The sequence below is a fragment of the Lactuca saligna genome, chromosome 6 (assembly GCF_052625555.1).
Source record: "Lactuca saligna cultivar CGN05327 chromosome 6, ASM5262555v1, whole genome shotgun sequence".
Classification (NCBI taxonomy): domain Eukaryota; kingdom Viridiplantae; phylum Streptophyta; class Magnoliopsida; order Asterales; family Asteraceae; genus Lactuca; species Lactuca saligna.
The window spans coordinates 34,996,240-35,015,357 of record NC_136422.1 but is presented as its reverse complement, the minus strand read 5'-3'; the positions used below and the strand labels follow the sequence as shown (position 1 = coordinate 35,015,357).

The 19,118-nt window shown below is 33.9% G+C and overlaps 2 protein-coding genes and 1 non-coding gene across 4 annotated transcripts; 1 reads left to right on the top strand and 2 right to left on the bottom strand.

The window, feature by feature from the left end:
• Nucleotides 1-1,963: 1,963 nt before the first annotated feature.
• On the bottom strand, nucleotides 1,964-4,870 carry LOC145003377 (putative E3 ubiquitin-protein ligase BAH1-like). Of its 2 annotated transcripts, XM_078962506.1 has the most exons (6): nucleotides 4,255-4,869; nucleotides 3,936-4,177; nucleotides 3,592-3,849; nucleotides 3,377-3,514; nucleotides 3,177-3,235; nucleotides 1,964-2,222 (listed from the first exon to the last, which is right to left on the bottom strand). In XM_078962506.1, the coding sequence occupies exons 1-6, from the start codon at nucleotides 4,460-4,462 to the stop codon at nucleotides 2,117-2,119; spliced, it is 1,011 nt and encodes a 336-aa protein (XP_078818632.1). In that variant the 5' UTR covers nucleotides 4,463-4,869; the 3' UTR covers nucleotides 1,964-2,116. The 2 variants fall into 2 exon arrangements, with proteins under 2 accessions (XP_078818632.1, XP_078818633.1); XM_078962507.1 differs by lacking the exon at nucleotides 3,177-3,235 and having other exon boundaries at nucleotides 4,255-4,870.
• An 11,809-nt stretch (nucleotides 4,871-16,679) lies between these two features.
• TRNAE-UUC (transfer RNA glutamic acid (anticodon UUC)) lies at nucleotides 16,680-16,751 on the bottom strand. Its single transcript has one exon. It is a non-coding gene; the product is annotated as a tRNA-Glu (tRNA).
• An 88-nt stretch (nucleotides 16,752-16,839) lies between these two features.
• Nucleotides 16,840-18,781, top strand: LOC144999827 (putative glycosyltransferase At5g03795). The gene is made up of 3 exons (XM_078958990.1): nucleotides 16,840-17,272; nucleotides 17,432-18,002; nucleotides 18,214-18,781. Exons 1-3 carry the CDS (start codon nucleotides 16,948-16,950, stop codon nucleotides 18,698-18,700), a joined length of 1,383 nt encoding a protein of 460 aa, XP_078815116.1. The 5' UTR covers nucleotides 16,840-16,947; the 3' UTR covers nucleotides 18,701-18,781.
• The last annotated feature ends 337 nt before the right edge of the window (nucleotides 18,782-19,118 follow it).

Genomic DNA, 19,118 nt, shown 5'->3' with positions numbered 1-19,118 from the left:
CTGGTTAGGCCCATGATGGGTTTGGGCCCAATTTGTATATTTAGACCTTATTGGGCCATGTGGTGTCATTTAAGGGATTAGACTTATGATGTTGGTCTTTGTATTTTGGTAAGTAAAGAAAAAGGTTAAAGTAGACTTTTACCATGAAGCTTTGGTTATTGGTCTAGAATCCTTGATTGGGTTGGGATCTGATTATTGATGAAATATATTTGTTGATGTTATTGCAAGGATTCCGGCAGCAGCGGCTCGAGTATTCGGTTATCTTGGATTGAGGTGAATCTCCTCACTATACCAATGGTTCGAAGGCACCAATGCTGACCCATTATCTGACATGTGGATTAGCACTTGTTATGCAATTAATTGTCTAAAGACCCTGGGGGTAGCCCGTGACACTTGGATATCAAACCATAGGAGTAGTCTATGGCATTCCAGGTAAAGACAATGGGGTAGCCCATGACAATTGGATATTAGACCATGGGGGTAGCCCATGACATTTTAAATAAAGACCATGAGGGTAGCCCATAACACTTAGATATCAGACCAGGTGTGTAGCTCATGGCATTCTAGGTAAAGACCATAGGGGTAGCCCATGGCAACCTTATGTATGTAGCATGGTATTCCGTGGTTGTATGTTATGTGCTATTTTGGGACTCACTAAACTTTTGCTTACAATTGTTGTTTATAGTTTCACGTACTTCTAGTTCGAAAGGGAAGGGTTGGCTTGATCGCAGCTCATACACCTATATTTTCCGTAACCTTGAGATTTTAGGATTGTACTCTGATAACTACTTTTATTATAAAATACCTTTAAGAGTTTGAATAAATGATAAATGAGTGTTTTCATTATTTTAAAAATGAAATTTTACCCTGAGATTTTCGAGATGTTACAAATTGGAGAGGTGGAGGTTGGTCACAAGAAGGTCCAAGGGCAGCTTAAGGTGTTTAAATAGGGCTTAAACCCTAAAAATTAGGGTTTGTCCGAGATAGTGTTACGCCCTGCATACGTGGGTGCCTCCGCGATCAAGATATCGACCCAGTACGCCCATCGTACTCCTAGCGTACGCCCAACGTACTAGGTTGGGGACCAAAATGGAAGAATTTCAAGTTAATGGCAAAAGGGGAAATACTTGAAATGTAAATGTTACAGACTTTTTGGTAGCATGTCCATTAACATGGCCTAGGCAACTCTGGCGCGCCAGCCTTGCCTAGCCCTCTCCTGACGCTCGCTTATCAGCCTTGTGTGGCACCAGCCCATCGGCCTCGCCTGGTGCGGGCCTCCAAGTCGCGCCTGGAGCTCACCTGGCACCACTAGGCAGCTTTACTCAACTCATTGCTAGTTGGGCCTGAGTTGGGCTGACCCAAGGCCTGACCTAGCTCTCCCTTGTCCTAATTGTCCCATATAAATAGAACATGACCTCCTTCATGGAGCAGGACCCTTTCACCTTCAGGCATCTCCCTCCTTGGGAGATCAGCCTCCATTATGGCCAAACACACACCCAACATGCCAAGATGGTTCTCTCTAGCTAGGAAGACCCATAAAATATCTACCACCTGATCTAACTTGATCGTCGGAGCTTGCTCCCGTGGCACAATACCTAGGGAAACTCTAACAACGTTGTTGTGATTGCAGCTAGGTACCTCACTGGGAACTCGCTAACGACACCACTTCTAGATCTCTAGTCCAAATCTTAGACATCAAGACCCGACAGCCTGAGCACATATCACAACTAAACAAGGAACATAAAGTAAGGCTAAATCATACATTCTAAGGCTATAAAATACTAATTATGTACAACTATGAAACATATACTTAACAACTAGTAGTATCAGTATAAACTACAGGTAGCACACAACAAGCAATCTCCTAGGCTACAAGGCATCACAAAAATCAAACAATTCTATCAATGCAATTCCTGAATGGATCCTTAGCCTATCTACAAGATTTTTATTTCGAAGATTGTCATTATTAATGAAAATATAACTCAATTCATTTGTTAAACTATATCAGTTACTTCAACACTATTTATTCTACATACAAAGTTTTTATGTACATAACAAACTTTTGTACACAATAAAGCTTGCGAACAAACACCAAAAAATCGAGCACGCTGAAATGTCATAAGCCCATCAAATAACTTGATTGCAACTCCCAATATTCTTTAGTTTGGGTTAATATTCTTTCTCGCTCTTCCATCAGTCTCTTCTTAAATCCATCTTTATACCTACAGATACCCCAAATGTTAGGTTGTTTTTATACTCTAGTGTACGAGATATCAAAAATAAAAGAATCACTTTTAAAAAATGTATATAACATTTAACACCATAAATATTACATAACCAAAAACATTAACCATGATAAGATTATATATTATGCAAGTATCTCAAACCTTTGGCCATTGCTATTCTTGAGCTATTAAATGCAACAAACCTAAGCTAACAGTTTCATCCATTGATCTATCATTATGCAAATTTTATGTAAAAAAAATACCTTATGTTATGTTTCTCGCAACTAATTTATTTCTCGATCTTTTTTAGATTGTCATATTTCACAAGCTAAAAAATATATGATAAGCTAGCTTTTAAAAAAAGAAACTACTCAGAATAGCTTTTCAACCAACTTATAGAGTTTTTTTTCCAAATTCTCTCGTATGTACCCTTAATTAATTATAATAAACATATTTTTCTATATATATATATATATATCATTTTAAAACTTCCAACTAGTTTATTAATTAATTTTTATGAAATATCATTTTTTATCCGCTACCAGCTAACTTTTCAGTTAGTCTGTTAAACATAGTCTTAATCGATTTCTATTTTAAGAACATAGGAGAGACGTTATAAGTTTATGATATCAATCCGGTTACTAATAAATTAAGATTACATTTTAGATAACAATATTACTTTTAGGTTTATTAATGGGTTAATTTATGTTATATTATCTATAGATTAAATTATTTAGCTTAAAAAGAATTGGATACCTAGATTGTAATTTTAATGCATATAACCTGCTAAATTACTTTATTCAAAGTATCAAATCGGATGATTCAATCTTTTTAGTGCATTGGTGAAAGGAATTATTTGTCTTCTTCGATGTTTTTAACTAGCGTTTGTGTTATAGATAAATATTATGAAAAGTAATTTTATGGAGTGGGTATGGAATTCTCAAAGATTACCTTCTTTTTAAGAGCAAACCTAGTTCAGACATGCACACTGATTTACCATACACTCCACTCTGAAATAAAAAATAAATAAACCACACCATTACCATATTAAATAATTAAATATAAAATATTAGTCCATGTTTTTTAATTAAAATAATTATATACACAAAAAAAAAAGATTTTGCTCATTATAGCATCATCCATGATCCAACCTCTCGACAAACTGGACACTTGGAGCCTGGGCTTGCATACTTGAACCCTTGAATGATCAATACACCAGCCGCCAAACAAGCACATGACTTGCAAAAAATGTGTCCACAACTCAACGCATATGGTTCAAAAACAATGTCCTGAATTCACCATTTTATAAAAAGACATTAATTAATGGATTTCGCAATTAAATTAAATGTTTATTTTTCAAACATACCAAACAAATAGGACACGTGAGACTATACTCCAATTTTTCAGAACCTACGAGTGTAAGAGTTAGTTGCATAGACTCTTCATTGGGCATGTTGAGATCATAAGATAGTTGACCAAAAAGCTCATCAGAAGTCAAACTGTTTGACCCATTGAGATTCATATAGAAAGCTATTAATTCAATCAACCATGGAGATTGCATAATGTCCAAGTGTTTGGCTTGTAATTTGGACTTAAAGTTCATACCACTTGCAGATTCATGCACCTGTTTTGATAGATAGACAGAGACATATAATATAAAATCAAGATTCAAGAACAAGAATTGAAACGAAGTGATTATATTGGCTTTACTTTGTCGTATTTTTTAAGAATCTTTCTGAGTGCGATAGCATTCATGACAACAAATTGGATTAGCGTCAATCCTTTGTGTACAAGTGCTTCGTGATCATCTTTGAAACATTGAAATAACCAACATAAGAATCTTTGGATGCCTGGAGTGAAATGAAGATGAACAAGCTGCTTGACTCTGAAACTGAAATTATCAGATATCATGGTAGCTTCCATTGTTAATTCAGAGAATATCCCCTCACACCCTATAATAACAACACATACAGTATATAATTGTGGGTTTAATTGATGATAAAAAGAACAAAAGGAAAAGGAAACTTACGATGGCAGGATTGATGAGGAACAATTTGATTGAGATCATCTTCGGAGTTTCCATCGCCATGAGAATCAGTTGAAGCTTCAGTATCTTTATGACGCCTGCAAAAGTTCAAATCATTCTTGAGCTTCTTGTACTCAAAATGACAGCTTTTGTTTGGATCCTTCCCTTCATCTCCCACTAAATAAGCCGTAAACGTCTCTTCGAACCCCATACCTCCGAATCTCCGATTCAATTCAATTAGCACCCAAAAAATCAAAATCAAAAATGAAGAAATCGACACATTGCTGAACGAGGGTTTTCCGATAACTTATCTAATCAATTTCTATACCAAATATCGCCTGATATGAGGTTCGATTGACCAATCTTACACGATATGTTAGAGCTGATAGAAATTTTAGAGTTGAAAAGCAAATTTGATCTGAAAACATCAAAATCGACTTGTTTCAACCAATAACTGATACGAATTTTAACTAACCAAAGCAATAAAAGTCGCCGGAGAATAGTCGACGACTTCCGACGGAGCAGAGTAGAGTAATATTAAAGATGAATAAGTGTCGACATTTTATCCAGAAAAAGACATTTCAACGGATCTTGCACAACTCCAAAAACAATCGGGAAATAGAAACAGGATATACCATATCGATTATCTATAAATGGTTTATTTTAGATTTACCTTATTCTATTAAAAAGATAATTGTATTTTCTTTTTGACAAATTTCATTTTCTAATTAATGTATATTTATTTTTTTTTTGTCATGTTTTATCCTATTATGACCCAAAATTAATATATGTCATTTGTCAACTCCATTTCAAACTTTAAATTTTAAATTTTCTTCTTTAATTACATTAAATGAATAACATTAGAATAAAAATTAAAATAAAATTAATACAATTTATAAAATGATATAATTTCATATATTTTTTAAATAAATGATTAACATTTATATAACTTAAAAAATCTCTTAATTGTTAATTTGTTTAAAATAATTAATTAATAATTTTGAGTTTTACTTTAAAATTTTAATTAATTTTATAACCGTGGTTCTCACGGGTTATAAACTAGTTTTTTAATGAATATAAGATCCATGTATTATATTAGTTTAATTAAAATAAATAAATTTGAAATTTTAATAATTTGAAATTTTTGAATTTATAAGAAAAATCAAAAAAAATTTGAATTATTAAAATTAATGAGACTTTAATATATTGAATACATTACATATAAAAACTGTTTCTAATAAATATTTTAGTATATGTGGTTTATAGTTGTCAACCATGCGAGAGATATGACACCCAAGGCGTGGATGAGCTGTTCCCATGCCAAAGTCAGCTGAAGATGGAGCTTAAAAAGAAGAAGATCAACCTCGCAAATTCTATCCCAGGGGAGTCTGTTCCAATTCTCTCTTTACTTATATGATCTTTATCATGCATAACATGCAATGGGGACATTGAGTAAATTAAGTGTGGGGTAGGGGGTTGGTTACATTAGTCAAATTTGAATCCTTGGTTTAATTTTAAAAAAAAATTGCATAAAAATTGCTATGGTTAATTTAGAAAATTTTGGTATAAGCAATTAGGATTACATGCTAGTATTATTTTTGATGATTCTATGAGGACCTAAATGTTTAGTTGAGTCAATATACGTTATAATGTATTTGTGGCCCCCTTTATTCTATTGAAACTATGGAACAAAAACACAACATCGCTTAGTTTGAAGGATGCAACATGTTTAGCATCGTGTAGCAGAAATATATCTAGGAAAGCTTAAGTAGTCATTGCACATGAGACTAATGTCTTTAATCAATAAAGTACAAAGTTGAATCCCCTTGCTTACGCATATGTTTTTCTAGGTTTTTATTGTAAGTGAAAAAAAAATGAGTTTGAAAAAAAAAAAGATTAAAAAATGAAAAAAAGAGTGCTGAAAAATTGAAAGAATCTACAAGTATGAAGACATGAAGAAAGAGCTACAAAGCAGCAAAGATTCAAGACAAAAAGTTATAAGGTCTTTTATTTTTTTGTATTTTTCTTTTCTAGGTTATTTTATGTAACGCTCATGTTTCTAGGCTAGGCATTAATGTTCATGTAATAGTCTAGGTTAACCTTTGTAACTCGTTTTGAAATAATAAAAATATATTATTTGAGTATTATGTGTTTTATGCTTAATTGGGTGACTTAAATGAATTAAGGATGAAAATAAGCGATAAAATAAAATGTTAGATAAAACCAATATCTATGAAGGAAGTTGTAGTGGTCGTGACAAGGTTTCTGAATATATAAAGAATGCGGAAATCCAAGTTATAACGAATAAGTTATGACCTGTCGAAGTTTCGTGATGGAACCGGCATGGCACCGAGAAATATAAATAGTGAATTTACGATGGAACGATATTTAGCCCTAGTGATCTAAACGAAAGTCATATAATACATTAAACCGAAACGTGCATACAAAGAATGTCTAAATCTGACTTCGTATGAGGAAGTTATGATTTTTTGAAGTTTCGACTTAGCAGTATGCAGCCCAAAGTTCGAATATGAGATTGAGTGATTTCTAGTTGGAACAATCTAAACGAGAATCAAAGATCTCGTTAATAGTAGTTTAACGGTAAAAAGACAGAGAAAAACTGACACCATATGAAGAAGTTATGAATTTCTAACAGAGTTTTCCTGTCCCAGCCTACTAAAAATAATATAATAACGTCGAAAATAGAGCTCGTATACAAAAGATATTAGTTTTTGAAGTTTTTAAATAAAATAAATAAATAAATAAAATCTGAAGCTTATCCGGAGGGAACGCCCCACGTTCAGAAGGGGAACGCCCCGTGTTCGCAATACCCGGCCTCGGATTGGCCACGTCGCCCTCTAGTCGCATATCCCATCACTTCCAAAGCTCGGTAAGCAATGACGCACCGGAACACCCTGTGTTCGTCCAAGGAGCGCACTGCGTTCGAGAACGCGTTGCGTTCGTTCAAGGAACGCGCTGCCTTCGGGGGCCAGACCCACCCTATAAATAAGATGCGAGGGCAACCATATTTGTTGCTATTTTTCATTTCTTTCACCCCTTTTTCTTTCTTCTATTTTGCAAGAAATACCCCTGAAGTCCCGATATCATCCCGACACCCGAAGCAAGTCCTGAAGCCCCGAAGATCCCGAGAAGAAAAGATTTTCCATATAATATGTGCTATGTGTGTATATATTATGTGTTATTTGAAATAAGTATTGATTGAATGTTTTATACATGTTTTATGCTGTATGTATGTGTGTGTGTGTGTGTGTATATATATATATATACACACACACTAAGGTGTTGGGTAGAACATGGGTAGATAGTGGATGTGTGATGAAATAAAATGATGATAGGCCTCAATGTTGTTGTTGATCTAGTCATCTAGCAGAGTATGAATGACGACCACAGACTCTTTTTAGACAGTCCAGTGGAACGCTGGCACATTCATAACCTGTAGGTGTTGTGAACGATGTGTTCACCGGTGTACTCTATCCCCCTCATGGTTGCCTTTAGGACATTTATTGTTGAGGAATCCCTTTTGCAGTAGTGTCCATCCCGATGAAAAATCCTAGATTAGGTCCATTGTAATGGTTGTTTTAGGGACGTATAATGAGGATAACGGGAATGGGTAATCGGGTTATTGTTGGTTGGTGAAATTAAATATAATTATTTATTGTGGGTTGAAAACCGTATATGATCACCAGGCTCCCAAGCCTGACCCACTCAGTTTCTTTATATTACAGGTAGTGGCGAGAGAGAATACGTTGGACAACTTGTAAAGATATTTTTGTTTATAGACCAGTAGTTGTAAATAACTGTTATAAGGTCTATGTTGTATTGTTTATGCTTTTGGTCTATATCGGAACATGACACCTCGAGTTTTGTTATATAATGAAAATATATTTCTTTAAGAAATGTTTTTGATAAACTTTAATTTATCATATTGTGTTTTGGGAACAAATTCCACCACTCTTTTAATCAAAGGATTACTCTAAAATTATTTTAAAAGCATAAATTAAACCGGTCTTTTTTGTCCGTGAAATTGGGGATGTCACATTTTACCATATGTATGATTGGGAATTTAACAAAAAATGACTTGAGGTTAAGAAAGTTTTCTGGGGATGGATTCGGAGGGATGCATAAAATGAAAGTTGTTCAAAATAAGTGGACGAGTGTTTATGAGGATTGTAAGTATTTAGGATTAGGGGGGTCCTTAGGAAAATTTTTAGACACAATTGCATGCGCTGCGGTCTTGTCATGATGGTTGGGTTTGATTGGAATTGTCTTATATGATACTAGTGGGATAAAACTCAGTTTTGCTTGGGGGCAAGAAAAAGTCAAGTGTGGGGTATTTTGATATGGACATATTTATTTATTAAATTTATGCATTATCTTAATTCTTTATGTTGATTTTATCTCATTTAATGAACAAAAGATGCTTAATTAGTTTTAAATTTTCATTTAAGCAATAAATACCTGTTCGGCAGGAAAAGGAAGCAGAATTGGCGATTGGAAGCTTGGATCTTGGATTTTGAAGAAAGAAGGATGATGTTGGACAGGTTGATCCATCGTCAGTGTTTTGGCCATATCTCATGAATCATAACTCCGATTGACGAGATTCAAAATGTTCTGAAAACCAGATACAATTTTGGATGACTTTCATGTTTTGAGAAAATGTTGATTCCAATCAATCTCGATGAGTTGCCTCAAACTCGACAAGTTGAATAGAAGTTTCACGATTCTTGATGCTAACTTGCCTTACACGCAATTTAAAAGAAAAACTCGACGAGTTTTTCCCAAAAACTCATCGAGTTGGCTCTGTTTTCAGAATTTATATATAGGATCACTTTCATTTGAAACCCAACTAATTTTGGAAGCTTTGGATGATTTTTAGAGGCCAGAAGTCTTTTTAAAGTTGTGGTTTTCGAGAATTCAACCTAGAAGTCAATTTTGAAGAGATCAAAGGAAAACAAACATTACTTTTATCTTAATATTTTGTGTGAACCATGTTTGAATCATTAGATTTTGATTTTAGGATGCTATTTGCAATAGTTATGAGCTAAAAGCTTCATACTTCTTTTTTGACTAGATGATCTTATGAATATGGTTTGATTGAGTGGTTTAGATTAATTTGATTTGGTTATTTATCTTGTTAAGCTTGTTAAAAGATCCTTGCATGGTAATGATAATTATTTTCTATGAATAATCAAGTCTATTGAATTGTATGAGCATCTTCTTAATTTCTTGAATCATATAGTTTTGTGGAAACAAGATTGTATGCCTAGTATTAGTGAACATGAACCTAGGGTTAACTAGGAAATAAGTAAGTTGATGTGTGAGCATGTGCGATGAACAACCACATATGAGTTAATGGAGTTGACAAATTTAGTTAACTAATATTACAAGTCTTACTTGATTCGAACTAAACATTAGGGAACTTGTTAGTTTAATCACTTGACCATTGTTTGAATTAAATTGTTTGCTAAAGGATTAGTAATAGTGAACATGAACCTAATCACATTAGAAATCAGTAACCATTGATATATTAATCCATTGCACTTGCCATGAAATCAACCATAAGAATGAGTGAACCGAATCTGAACATAAGTCTCTTTTATCATTGAATTTAGTTACCTTCTATTCTCTTTACTTATTAATTGTCTTTGTTTGAGTGTTATTTGTTTACTTAAGTTTCTAGTCTTGCAAAACTAGAGAAACCCCCTTTTATTACTTGTTTTTATTTAGATAATATTATCATTTATTTTAATTGTATATTGTTCCTTGTGTTCGATACCCTACTTACCTGAGCTAAAGTGCTAATCGATAGATACACTGCCTTTTGTGTGTTTGTCTTTGTGTTTAAGTTAGTAGGATTAAAACTAGTGTATTCCACACGTATCACCTAGCTTTGTGTTGATCGCCGACTTCACCCACGTATGTTCGGCGTACGCATAGCTTGGGGAAACCCTAATTTTTAGGGTTTTCACCCTATTTAAATGACTTAAACCACCTCTTAGACATTTATTAACCAACCTCCAACTCCTTATAGCCTGAAAGCGAAATGCTAATTGCATTTGGTGAGATTTAAGCTTAAAAGTGAGTTTGCTGGTGTTTTGTGGCGAAGAAGAAGAGGAACACTTGGAGGAATAGATTGAGCTTGTAGATCCAGAGTTACCTTCACTTTTGCAAGACTTTGGAGGTAAAAAGCTCTCATCTTGATGGTCATTTATGCTACATCTATTTTATGGAGTTATTTATGCATTTTTTTTTGAGTATTTTAAGTTAAAGTTGAGCTTTTGTTCTACTCCAGAAGCAATGGATGTTAGATTGTAGCTCCATGGAGGTTCCTCATTCATAAAAACGCAAACTGTGTGATAGATTGTGCTTCATGCAAGTGTTTAGAGCTTTATTAAGTTTCTTTTTTAGTGTTGAGTCCCATTAAGCCATGCAAGGGTGTAAAGTTGCCAACTTTATGTATTAAGTCATCCTTAGGGACCAGATCTGAGAGTTTGACAAAATATCTTAACTGTTTAAGTGCTTAATGAAGGGCTTGGTGATCTGGGGAGTACGCTGAGCATACCCAGCTGGTACGATGCGCGTATTGGCCCCGGAAGGAGTACGCTAAGCGTACGAGCTGAGTACGCCCCGTATACTCAATAGGTGGACTTTCAATTTGGGCCATGATTTGGACTTAGAAGATTGGGCCTTGATGGGCCATTTGACTTTTGATTTAGGCTTTTTACTAGTATATTGGGCTTCCTTGCATTTAAACTCATGATAGGTTTTGGGCCCAATCTGGGAGATTGGGCCATATTGAGCTTTAGGTTGCCATTTAGGATTTAGTTCTTTTGAGTAATTGGGTTGGGCCTTGGTTTTGGTCCAAGTAACAAAAAGGGTAAAATGGTCGTTTACCCCAATTATGGGCTAAGTAGCTTAGATTATTGGTTATGGGTTGAGATCCAATTATTAATCGGATATTATTTTGACGATGATAGCGTAGGGATTTTTCTAGACCAGCAAAACAAGATTCATTTGAGTCTTTCAGTAGCTAGATGTGAGCTTCCTCACTGTGTTTAGCGGGTCAAAGTCACCAATGCCGACCCATGGTTTATTATGTTTAGGATGCTAGATGTATGTGTGATCCTTGCATATGTTATGTGTTTATATGTTTGCCAAACGGGACCTGATGCCCATTCTATATGCTATTTATCTTTGTTATTATTACATGTGTTGTGTGTTTAAATGTATACCAGTTGGGGCCCGATAACTGATAGATCTGTATACTGAACGGGGTTTTATGTCCTGCGGGGCCCATTATATGTTTACTATATATGGAATGTGGTATTATGGGGAACTCATGTGCTTACGGTTTTTAGTTTATGTTTTTAGGTACATCTGGTTTGAATGGAAAGAGCCCGGGATGATTGAAGTGTACACATCATCTCATTCCGCATTTTATGTTACTCTGATGTTTTGTGATGTTTTTGATACACTTCTTTCACCATGATTTTTATGATGATGTTCTGGATAATAGTTTTATTAATTTAAAACCGAAAATTTTTAGTCTTAAATTGTGAGTCATTACAATATATATATATATATATATATATATATATATATATATATATATATATATATATATATCAACTAGTTGAGATGTAAATGCTAGCCACATTTTCAGTTATACATATTTTCCAGTCAACAAAGCCTACAAAGTTTGTGGTGTTTGATGTCAGCATGTGGCCCACATCGGATGTTGATGATAATAAAAGCATCCACACCGCTCAACCTTAGTGGCCTATGTCTTGAGGGTGAGGGTGTTGGTTGAAAGTTAAATAGTCAAATTCGTAAATGACTACAAATACTGGAAAGACAAAAATGCAAAAATGGTCCATATGGTTTGTGTTTTTCAGCAAATGCATCCAAACCATTAAAGAATTGGATAGATGGTCCTTTTGCTTCCCTTGTATATTTGGCTGCTCAGAAAATTAAAAAGACTAAATTGTCCTCCTAATATTTTTTTTTATGTTTTCTTCTATTTAAATTAAAATTTTATTAAACATAAATATAGGGCACATACCTAACTCATGCCCCTCTCTCATTCCACCATTCCCCCTACATTGTCTTCCTCAAGTATCCCAATAACCATCCAAGTTTTAGGTCGATACAACAAGAAAGTGATATGAGATTAAGATCACGATCAAGATCGAGTACGAAAACCATTAAAATAACGACAACATTAAATCAAATGAAATATGATTTATAAGATTTGAACCCAACAACCACCAACATCATCTTCTTCATCACTATTTCAACTCAAAAATAAAGAAAACCCCACATATGTTTTCCCTCATTTTCTCTCAAACACCATCCCATCTCATGTAACACCCTAAATTTTTCAAAGCTATGGATATAATATCTTTTGAGAATCAACCCACATTTAATAAAAACCCGATCCCATAAAATATTTACAATTAAAACATTGGGTGTTACCATTAAGCATCCATACAACCGTATCAAGCAAATAAGAATTACATCAATATAATTAATACAAAACTTAACAAACTCTACTCCATTCATTATCTCTTAACTTCTACTTCCAATTATCATCTTTCTCCTTTGATATAACCTAGGATACATGGCACTAAAAATAGATATGTAAGACAATAATGTCTCGTGAGTTACATGGGTTTGTGACCCAAAACATTTCAAAGCATTTACATTAAAAATCTTTTCATACATAACATAACATAGTTTTAGAGCATAAAACATTTTCAAGCATTTTCAACGAAAACTCTTTTCATACACATCATAAATATCATTTCATATCTTTTCATTTCATTTTAAAATGCATATTTCCACATTCCATTATCTTTTATCATTAAAGGCTAATTCCGGTATTTAATCGTTGCCATTTTTTATACTTAAGGTACCCTTAAGTCTAGACCAAGGTGGAAAGAACAATTCAATCCACCCAGGCATCATGCTAATCAGGACATCAAAGGGGAGGTACCACCATAGATTCCTCTAGACCTCTTATGAGGCATCATGGTCCAGATAGTTTTCATTGTGCCTTTTTACTTTCTTTTTAGATTTCTTATTGTGCCTTTTTTACCTTCTTTTTATCTTTCACATTCCCCATTATCAATACTCATGTCATCATTTATATTAGTATAATTACTAGAAAGATACAGTTTGAAAAGACACATTTCACATATCATGACATTTGTTCTTCCAAAGCACTCTTTGCTTTCACAAAATTCTTACTTTTTAGGCATTCTTTCAAAACATTCTTTTCAAAAGAATTTAACACTTTCATTTCAAATCATTTCATATATCAAAGCATTGGTATTTCATTATCATAAAATCATTTTTCCATGTACCCGAAAGTAGGAAAATGCACATGAAGGTTAGCTAGTCCTATTCTAATTCCTTTCCTTATTTATCACTAAAATGATCAAACTACCACTCATATGTTTCATTACTAAGTTTTATTGTTTCAAATAAATCCTCATGGAAAAATATGAATGTAGGCAAAAACCGCGCATAAATCCGAGTCTGTATGCAAAAGTAATGAATAAAATACTAAAGTTTAGATTTTGGTCGAGCGGAGGGTTCTGACCCTGCACACGGGTCGCATGCCTGGCCATGAGGGTTGTGTCCAGAGGCACCCGGATCAAAGTGTTAAGTTCATAATGCTTACAAACATTTGTAAAACATGTAATGGTTTTGGTTTTGGTTTTCTAGGTAACCATTTGTAACACCTGTAAAGGTTTCCAATCACTACTAGAGAACATTTTATAATGTGAAAACATTTAACTTAATTCATTAAGTCCTCAATAAAAATGTTAAGTTCATAATGCTTACAAATAATCAATGAAAGGTATAAGAGTTCAAGTTTCTCAATAATACTCCTTAACTAATATGACTTATTCTCAAATCATTTAATACATCATTAGGTGTTGTCAAGTACATAAAATCACCATTAATCCCATTATAAGTACTTAATCCAACTATTGAATCCTCAATTCCATTTCATGTTTCCTAAATTGCTCTTTGAGCCAAAACAATTACTAGACATAGAACGATACTAGCATCCCTTCATATTAATGTTCTAATATCATCTATAGAGTCTCAATTCATGTTCATGAATGTCATTTACTTCTAATATGGCAATCATCATTTAGTTATCCATAGATTTCCCAAAATGCCCTTGTGGCCAAATATTCCATAAATTTAACTAAATACCATTCAAAAATCTTCATGTTTTTGCATTCAAATCATGTTATTAGTATCAAATCATTTTTATGAGTATCATATACTCATCAAACGCTCATAAACAAAAGATTCCATTGTTTTTATCCTATTTCACTCAATTCCATACAATTCTAGCATATATATAATTACACCGTCATGGATGAATTTGAGCATTCTAATTGGATGATATCAAATATCATCTAGGTTATAGAATAAAATCCTATTTCATCATCAATTGCAATACCCCTAATTTAGGTCTTCTAGGGTTCATGAGGGTTTTCACTAAATCATCAAATCCATCACTAGGATAATTATATTGAGATTAGAACCATGGAAACCATTCAAGGGAGGTTAGAAAACCAAACCCTAATCATTTTTTCTCATCAAATTTGACATTGCGGTTTTACCCACTTCACAAAATCAATCTCTAGGCCAAGAGGGGAAGAAATTATACCTTGTAAGCCTTTGTTCCTTCCTTTCTTTGCTTAGATGTTCTATTCCTCACTTGAGTCAACCCTTAGATGGAGAGAAGATGAAAATCACCATTAGAGGGTCTCTAGGATGCAAGAACACGAATCTAGGAAATGAAAGGAGAGGATATACATCCTACTTCTTACTTTTCACATTTGGTCCCTCTAGTTTGCCCATTTTGGCCAAAACTCACCAAACCTCAATATTTGTGATTTTAACTTAGGTTTTTACCTTAATAAGTCCTTCATCATCCATTATATAACTTTTGTAGTCGTTTCCGTTAATGAGTCAACCCTTTGGTCAATTCATGTTGCCAATTAGATACTTTTGGCCCTTTAGCTTTTAAAATGTTATTATTTTTACTTCTAACTTTCTAAACTTCATATCAACTAATGATATGATTATTTCTTGATAATTTAACTATATAAACCATCTTTCATTTATTTACTTTATAAATTTAAGAACATAGTCTTAAATTTTAAATTGTTACATCTCATTTCTATGTCCACGCCTTTAATCTCTCGTTGCCGATAAAAGCTTAGTCACCTACGATCAACAATGGAGGGGTCAGTTACAATTTTGTTTCTCCATTAGACTTATTAGCCTCCTTAGCTGATGTACCTCGTGAACTCAACAATCAAAAACACCCACATCAAATAGCATTCATTTTTATCAATACCCACATCTAAAAATCATATGTACTCAATTGGCTACCTTTAAATCTTTAGGATTTTCTCTTACATGGCGAATACCTGATTGGTTAGGACAACATCTTCGTGCACTCTAGGTGCTCGACCTTACGTTTAGCTTAGTCTTCGGTCCAATTCCTCCATCGATTATTTCTCTAAATCAACTCAATCTTCTACTTCTTGTCGATAATTTCTTATTGGGATTATCCTAGATTCTTGAACATAGCTTTCTTTGTTATCGGTTCTAAATTTTCCACTCAATACTTTGACAAGATCCATACCCTCTTCATTTTCAACTCTTACCAATCTCACAACTCTTGATTTATCTTCAAATTTCTTATTTGGACCGATCTGTATGCATTTTGGTTCATTATCTCGTTTTCAATCCTTAAATCTTTCCAACAATTGTCATGCTTCTTCTCTTCATGTACAACTTGATGGTTGATTCAATTCATTCTCTTTTCAAATGAACTAGGTCATTTAAGCAAGTTAAGGAGATTATTGGTTAGAAATAATAATTTGGGTCTTAATCTTCCTTTTAGGGGGAGAGAGAGAGAGAGAGAGAGAGAGAGAGAGAGAGAGAGATCTGGACTCATTTCTATATTTAATGATAATAATAATGACAATCATTTTAAAAAATATAAAAAAAATAGAAAATAGATTACAATGGTATAATAGTTTTTTCAGTTTTTGGAGGGACCAAATATACAACGGATGGACTATGTAGCCAATTTTTTCAAGGTTTGGACACTTTCTAGAAAAAATTAAAATCACAAGACCAACTTTACATTTTTGTCTATTGAAAATTAAAAAAACACAAAATTGAAGAAAGAATAAATCACACCTGAAAAAAATGACTAACTAATCAAACAGATGAAAAAGAAAACTATGAAAATGGAAATAAACAATAGTGTACCTGGTATGACGAAATAATAAAATAAATTTGATGATTCATTTGGATTAACCAAAAATAAATAGGCCCACCAGAAGAAAGTCCTCTATAAAAAATTCCATTGCCGGGAATCGAACCCGGGTCTCCTGGGTGAAAGCCAGATATCCTAACCGCTGGACGACAATGGAAGTTTTGATTATTTCTCATATTGTACATACTTATTGTATAAAGGTTAAGAAGATTGTGAGAACGAATATGAATAGTAGTGAAGTTGAAAGGTGTGATGCACCCAACACACTGTTGCATACAGTCAATGTGACCCATTTTTGCATTAATATCTACGGTGGCCGTTAATCAACCCACCGGAAATTCAGTTCTCCGGTAATGGCACGTTCCTTTTTCTTACTATACTCACTCTCCCGCCGGCGAGTCTCCGATTCACTCAGAAGCTTGTTCTTCATTCCCACCGCTTTAGCTCTCACTACATCTCTCTTCATTCTCTTCTACATTTCATCAACCTCTAATCTCTTCACCTCTCATCTTCACCATCGCAATTCTCGTCTTCATTTCCTTCAAAACCTTAATGGAGTTTCTCTCAAAACTCACGCAAATCAACCCCAATCTAGTCTCGATTTTGACTCCCCGGTTCCCAATTTGGGGCCTCCGGCGGATCACGGCGGAGCTGCGAAACCTTCACCCAAGTCCAATGGTACGAACCTGCTTCACGTTTTATGTTTCTTATTGTTTTCTGTTTCAATTCGACGCTAATAATTAATTATCTATCCATACCATTAACACTTTGAATGTAGTATAGTTTTTCGCTTCAATTTTGATTTAGAGTATGATAACATGTGATCAAAAAATCCAGGAAGAGGTGTTGAAGATGAAAATGTCTTCCATGATCGAGACATCTTCAAAGAAGACTACATCAAAATGAACACGACTTTCAAAATTTTCGTTTACCCACATCAAAGATCCGACCCGTTCGCTAATGTTCTATTACCAGTCGATTTCGAACCCGAAGGCAACTACGCAAGCGAAAGTTTCTTCAAGAAATCACTCAACAACAGTCATTTCATAACCAAAGATCCCTCAATAGCAGATCTATTCTTTCTACCCTTTTCAATTGCAAGATTACGACATGATCCAAGGGTCGGAATCGATGGTATCCAGGATTTCATCAAAGAATACGTTTTTAACATCAGCCATAAATACCCTTACTGGAATCGAACCGGTGGTGCTGACCATTTCTATGTTTCTTGCCATTCAATCGGACGTGTCGCCATTAACAAAGCAGATGAAGTTAAACGAAACGCGATTCAAGTCGTGTGTTCTTCGAGCTACTTCCAGTCTGCTTATGTCCCTCATAAAGACGCATCTTTGCCACAAATTTGGCCTCGCATAGAAGATGACCCCCCTAATATTAGATCATCCAAAAGGTAACATCATACTTAAAAATAACATTATTTTTTCGAAATATCATTTTTTATTATTCCTTGAAAATTTATGTCAATTCATGAAAGGACCTCATTTTCGTGAAAATTTATCTCATTTCGCTAGTTACTTTGTGATAAAGCTTCCTTTTTTTGCTAATTTCCGCGATTAAACTTATTTCTTAATAGAATCTTGAGATATGAAACAAATTTGCAGGAAGAAACTAGCTTTTTTTGCAGGATCTATCAACTCCCCTGTTCGTGAAAAACTCGTGAAAGAATGGCAAAACAATACAGAAATATATGTGCATTCGGGACGCCTAAACACATCTTATGAAGCCTCACTTTTGGATAGCAAGTTTTGTTTTCATGTGAAGGGGTATGCAGTTAACACAGCTCGCATAGGTGATGCATTGTATCATGGTTGTGTCCCTGTGATTATTGCAAACCATTATGATCTCCCATTTGCTGACATTTTAAATTGGAAAAGCTTCTCGATAATCATCGCAACATTAGATATACCATCTTTACAGAGGATTCTTAATGGTATAAGTAATGATGAGTATGCAAGGTTGCAAAGTAATGTTCTTGATGTTAGAAAACATTTTAGATGGCATGGTGTTCCTGTTGATTATGATGCTTTTTACATGGTTATGTATGAATTGTGGCTTCGAAGAAGCTCTATTAGGGTTCCGTTGAGTTAAAGGTTCATATGTAATCAATCATTTGGTATGATTATTGTATTTCTTGATTCATTGTTATAATGAAGTGTGAATTGTATTGTATATTGATCTCAAGTAAATACACTTATTTATACAAAGAAAAAGAACTGAAAATTGAGATAAATACTTCTAATTCTAAGCAACGACTATGTTGACTTTTGACTACAAGACTATGTTAATTTAATATGTGTATACATGTTTACTTTAACGTCTCAAATAATACCTTGTAAAAATTTCATTTTAAATAAGTCAGCACTATTTATTCATTATCCCAAAAAACGATCATAATAAAAATATTTTCAAAACATCATATTAAAATCATAAATAATCAATGCAAAATAAATCTTTAGGGGATGCGATACGATCAAATCTGGCCTTTCCTTTTGAAACCAGTAGTACA

Coding starts and splice junctions, on each gene's coding strand:
- LOC145003377 (XM_078962506.1), bottom strand. CDS start 4,462: ATGGGGTTCGAAGAGACGTTTACGGCTTATTTAGTGGGAGATGAAGGG. Junction 3,850..3,935: donor TTCTTAAAAAATACGACAAA/GTAAAGCCAATA, acceptor CTATCAAAACAG/GTGCATGAATCTGCAAGTGG. Junction 3,236..3,376: donor AGTGTCCAGTTTGTCGAGAG/GTTGGATCATGG, acceptor TTTTTATTTCAG/AGTGGAGTGTATGGTAAATC.
- LOC144999827 (XM_078958990.1), top strand. CDS start 16,948: ATGGCACGTTCCTTTTTCTTACTATACTCACTCTCCCGCCGGCGAGTC. Junction 17,273..17,431: donor ACCTTCACCCAAGTCCAATG/GTACGAACCTGC, acceptor CAAAAAATCCAG/GAAGAGGTGTTGAAGATGAA. Junction 18,003..18,213: donor AATATTAGATCATCCAAAAG/GTAACATCATAC, acceptor ACAAATTTGCAG/GAAGAAACTAGCTTTTTTTG.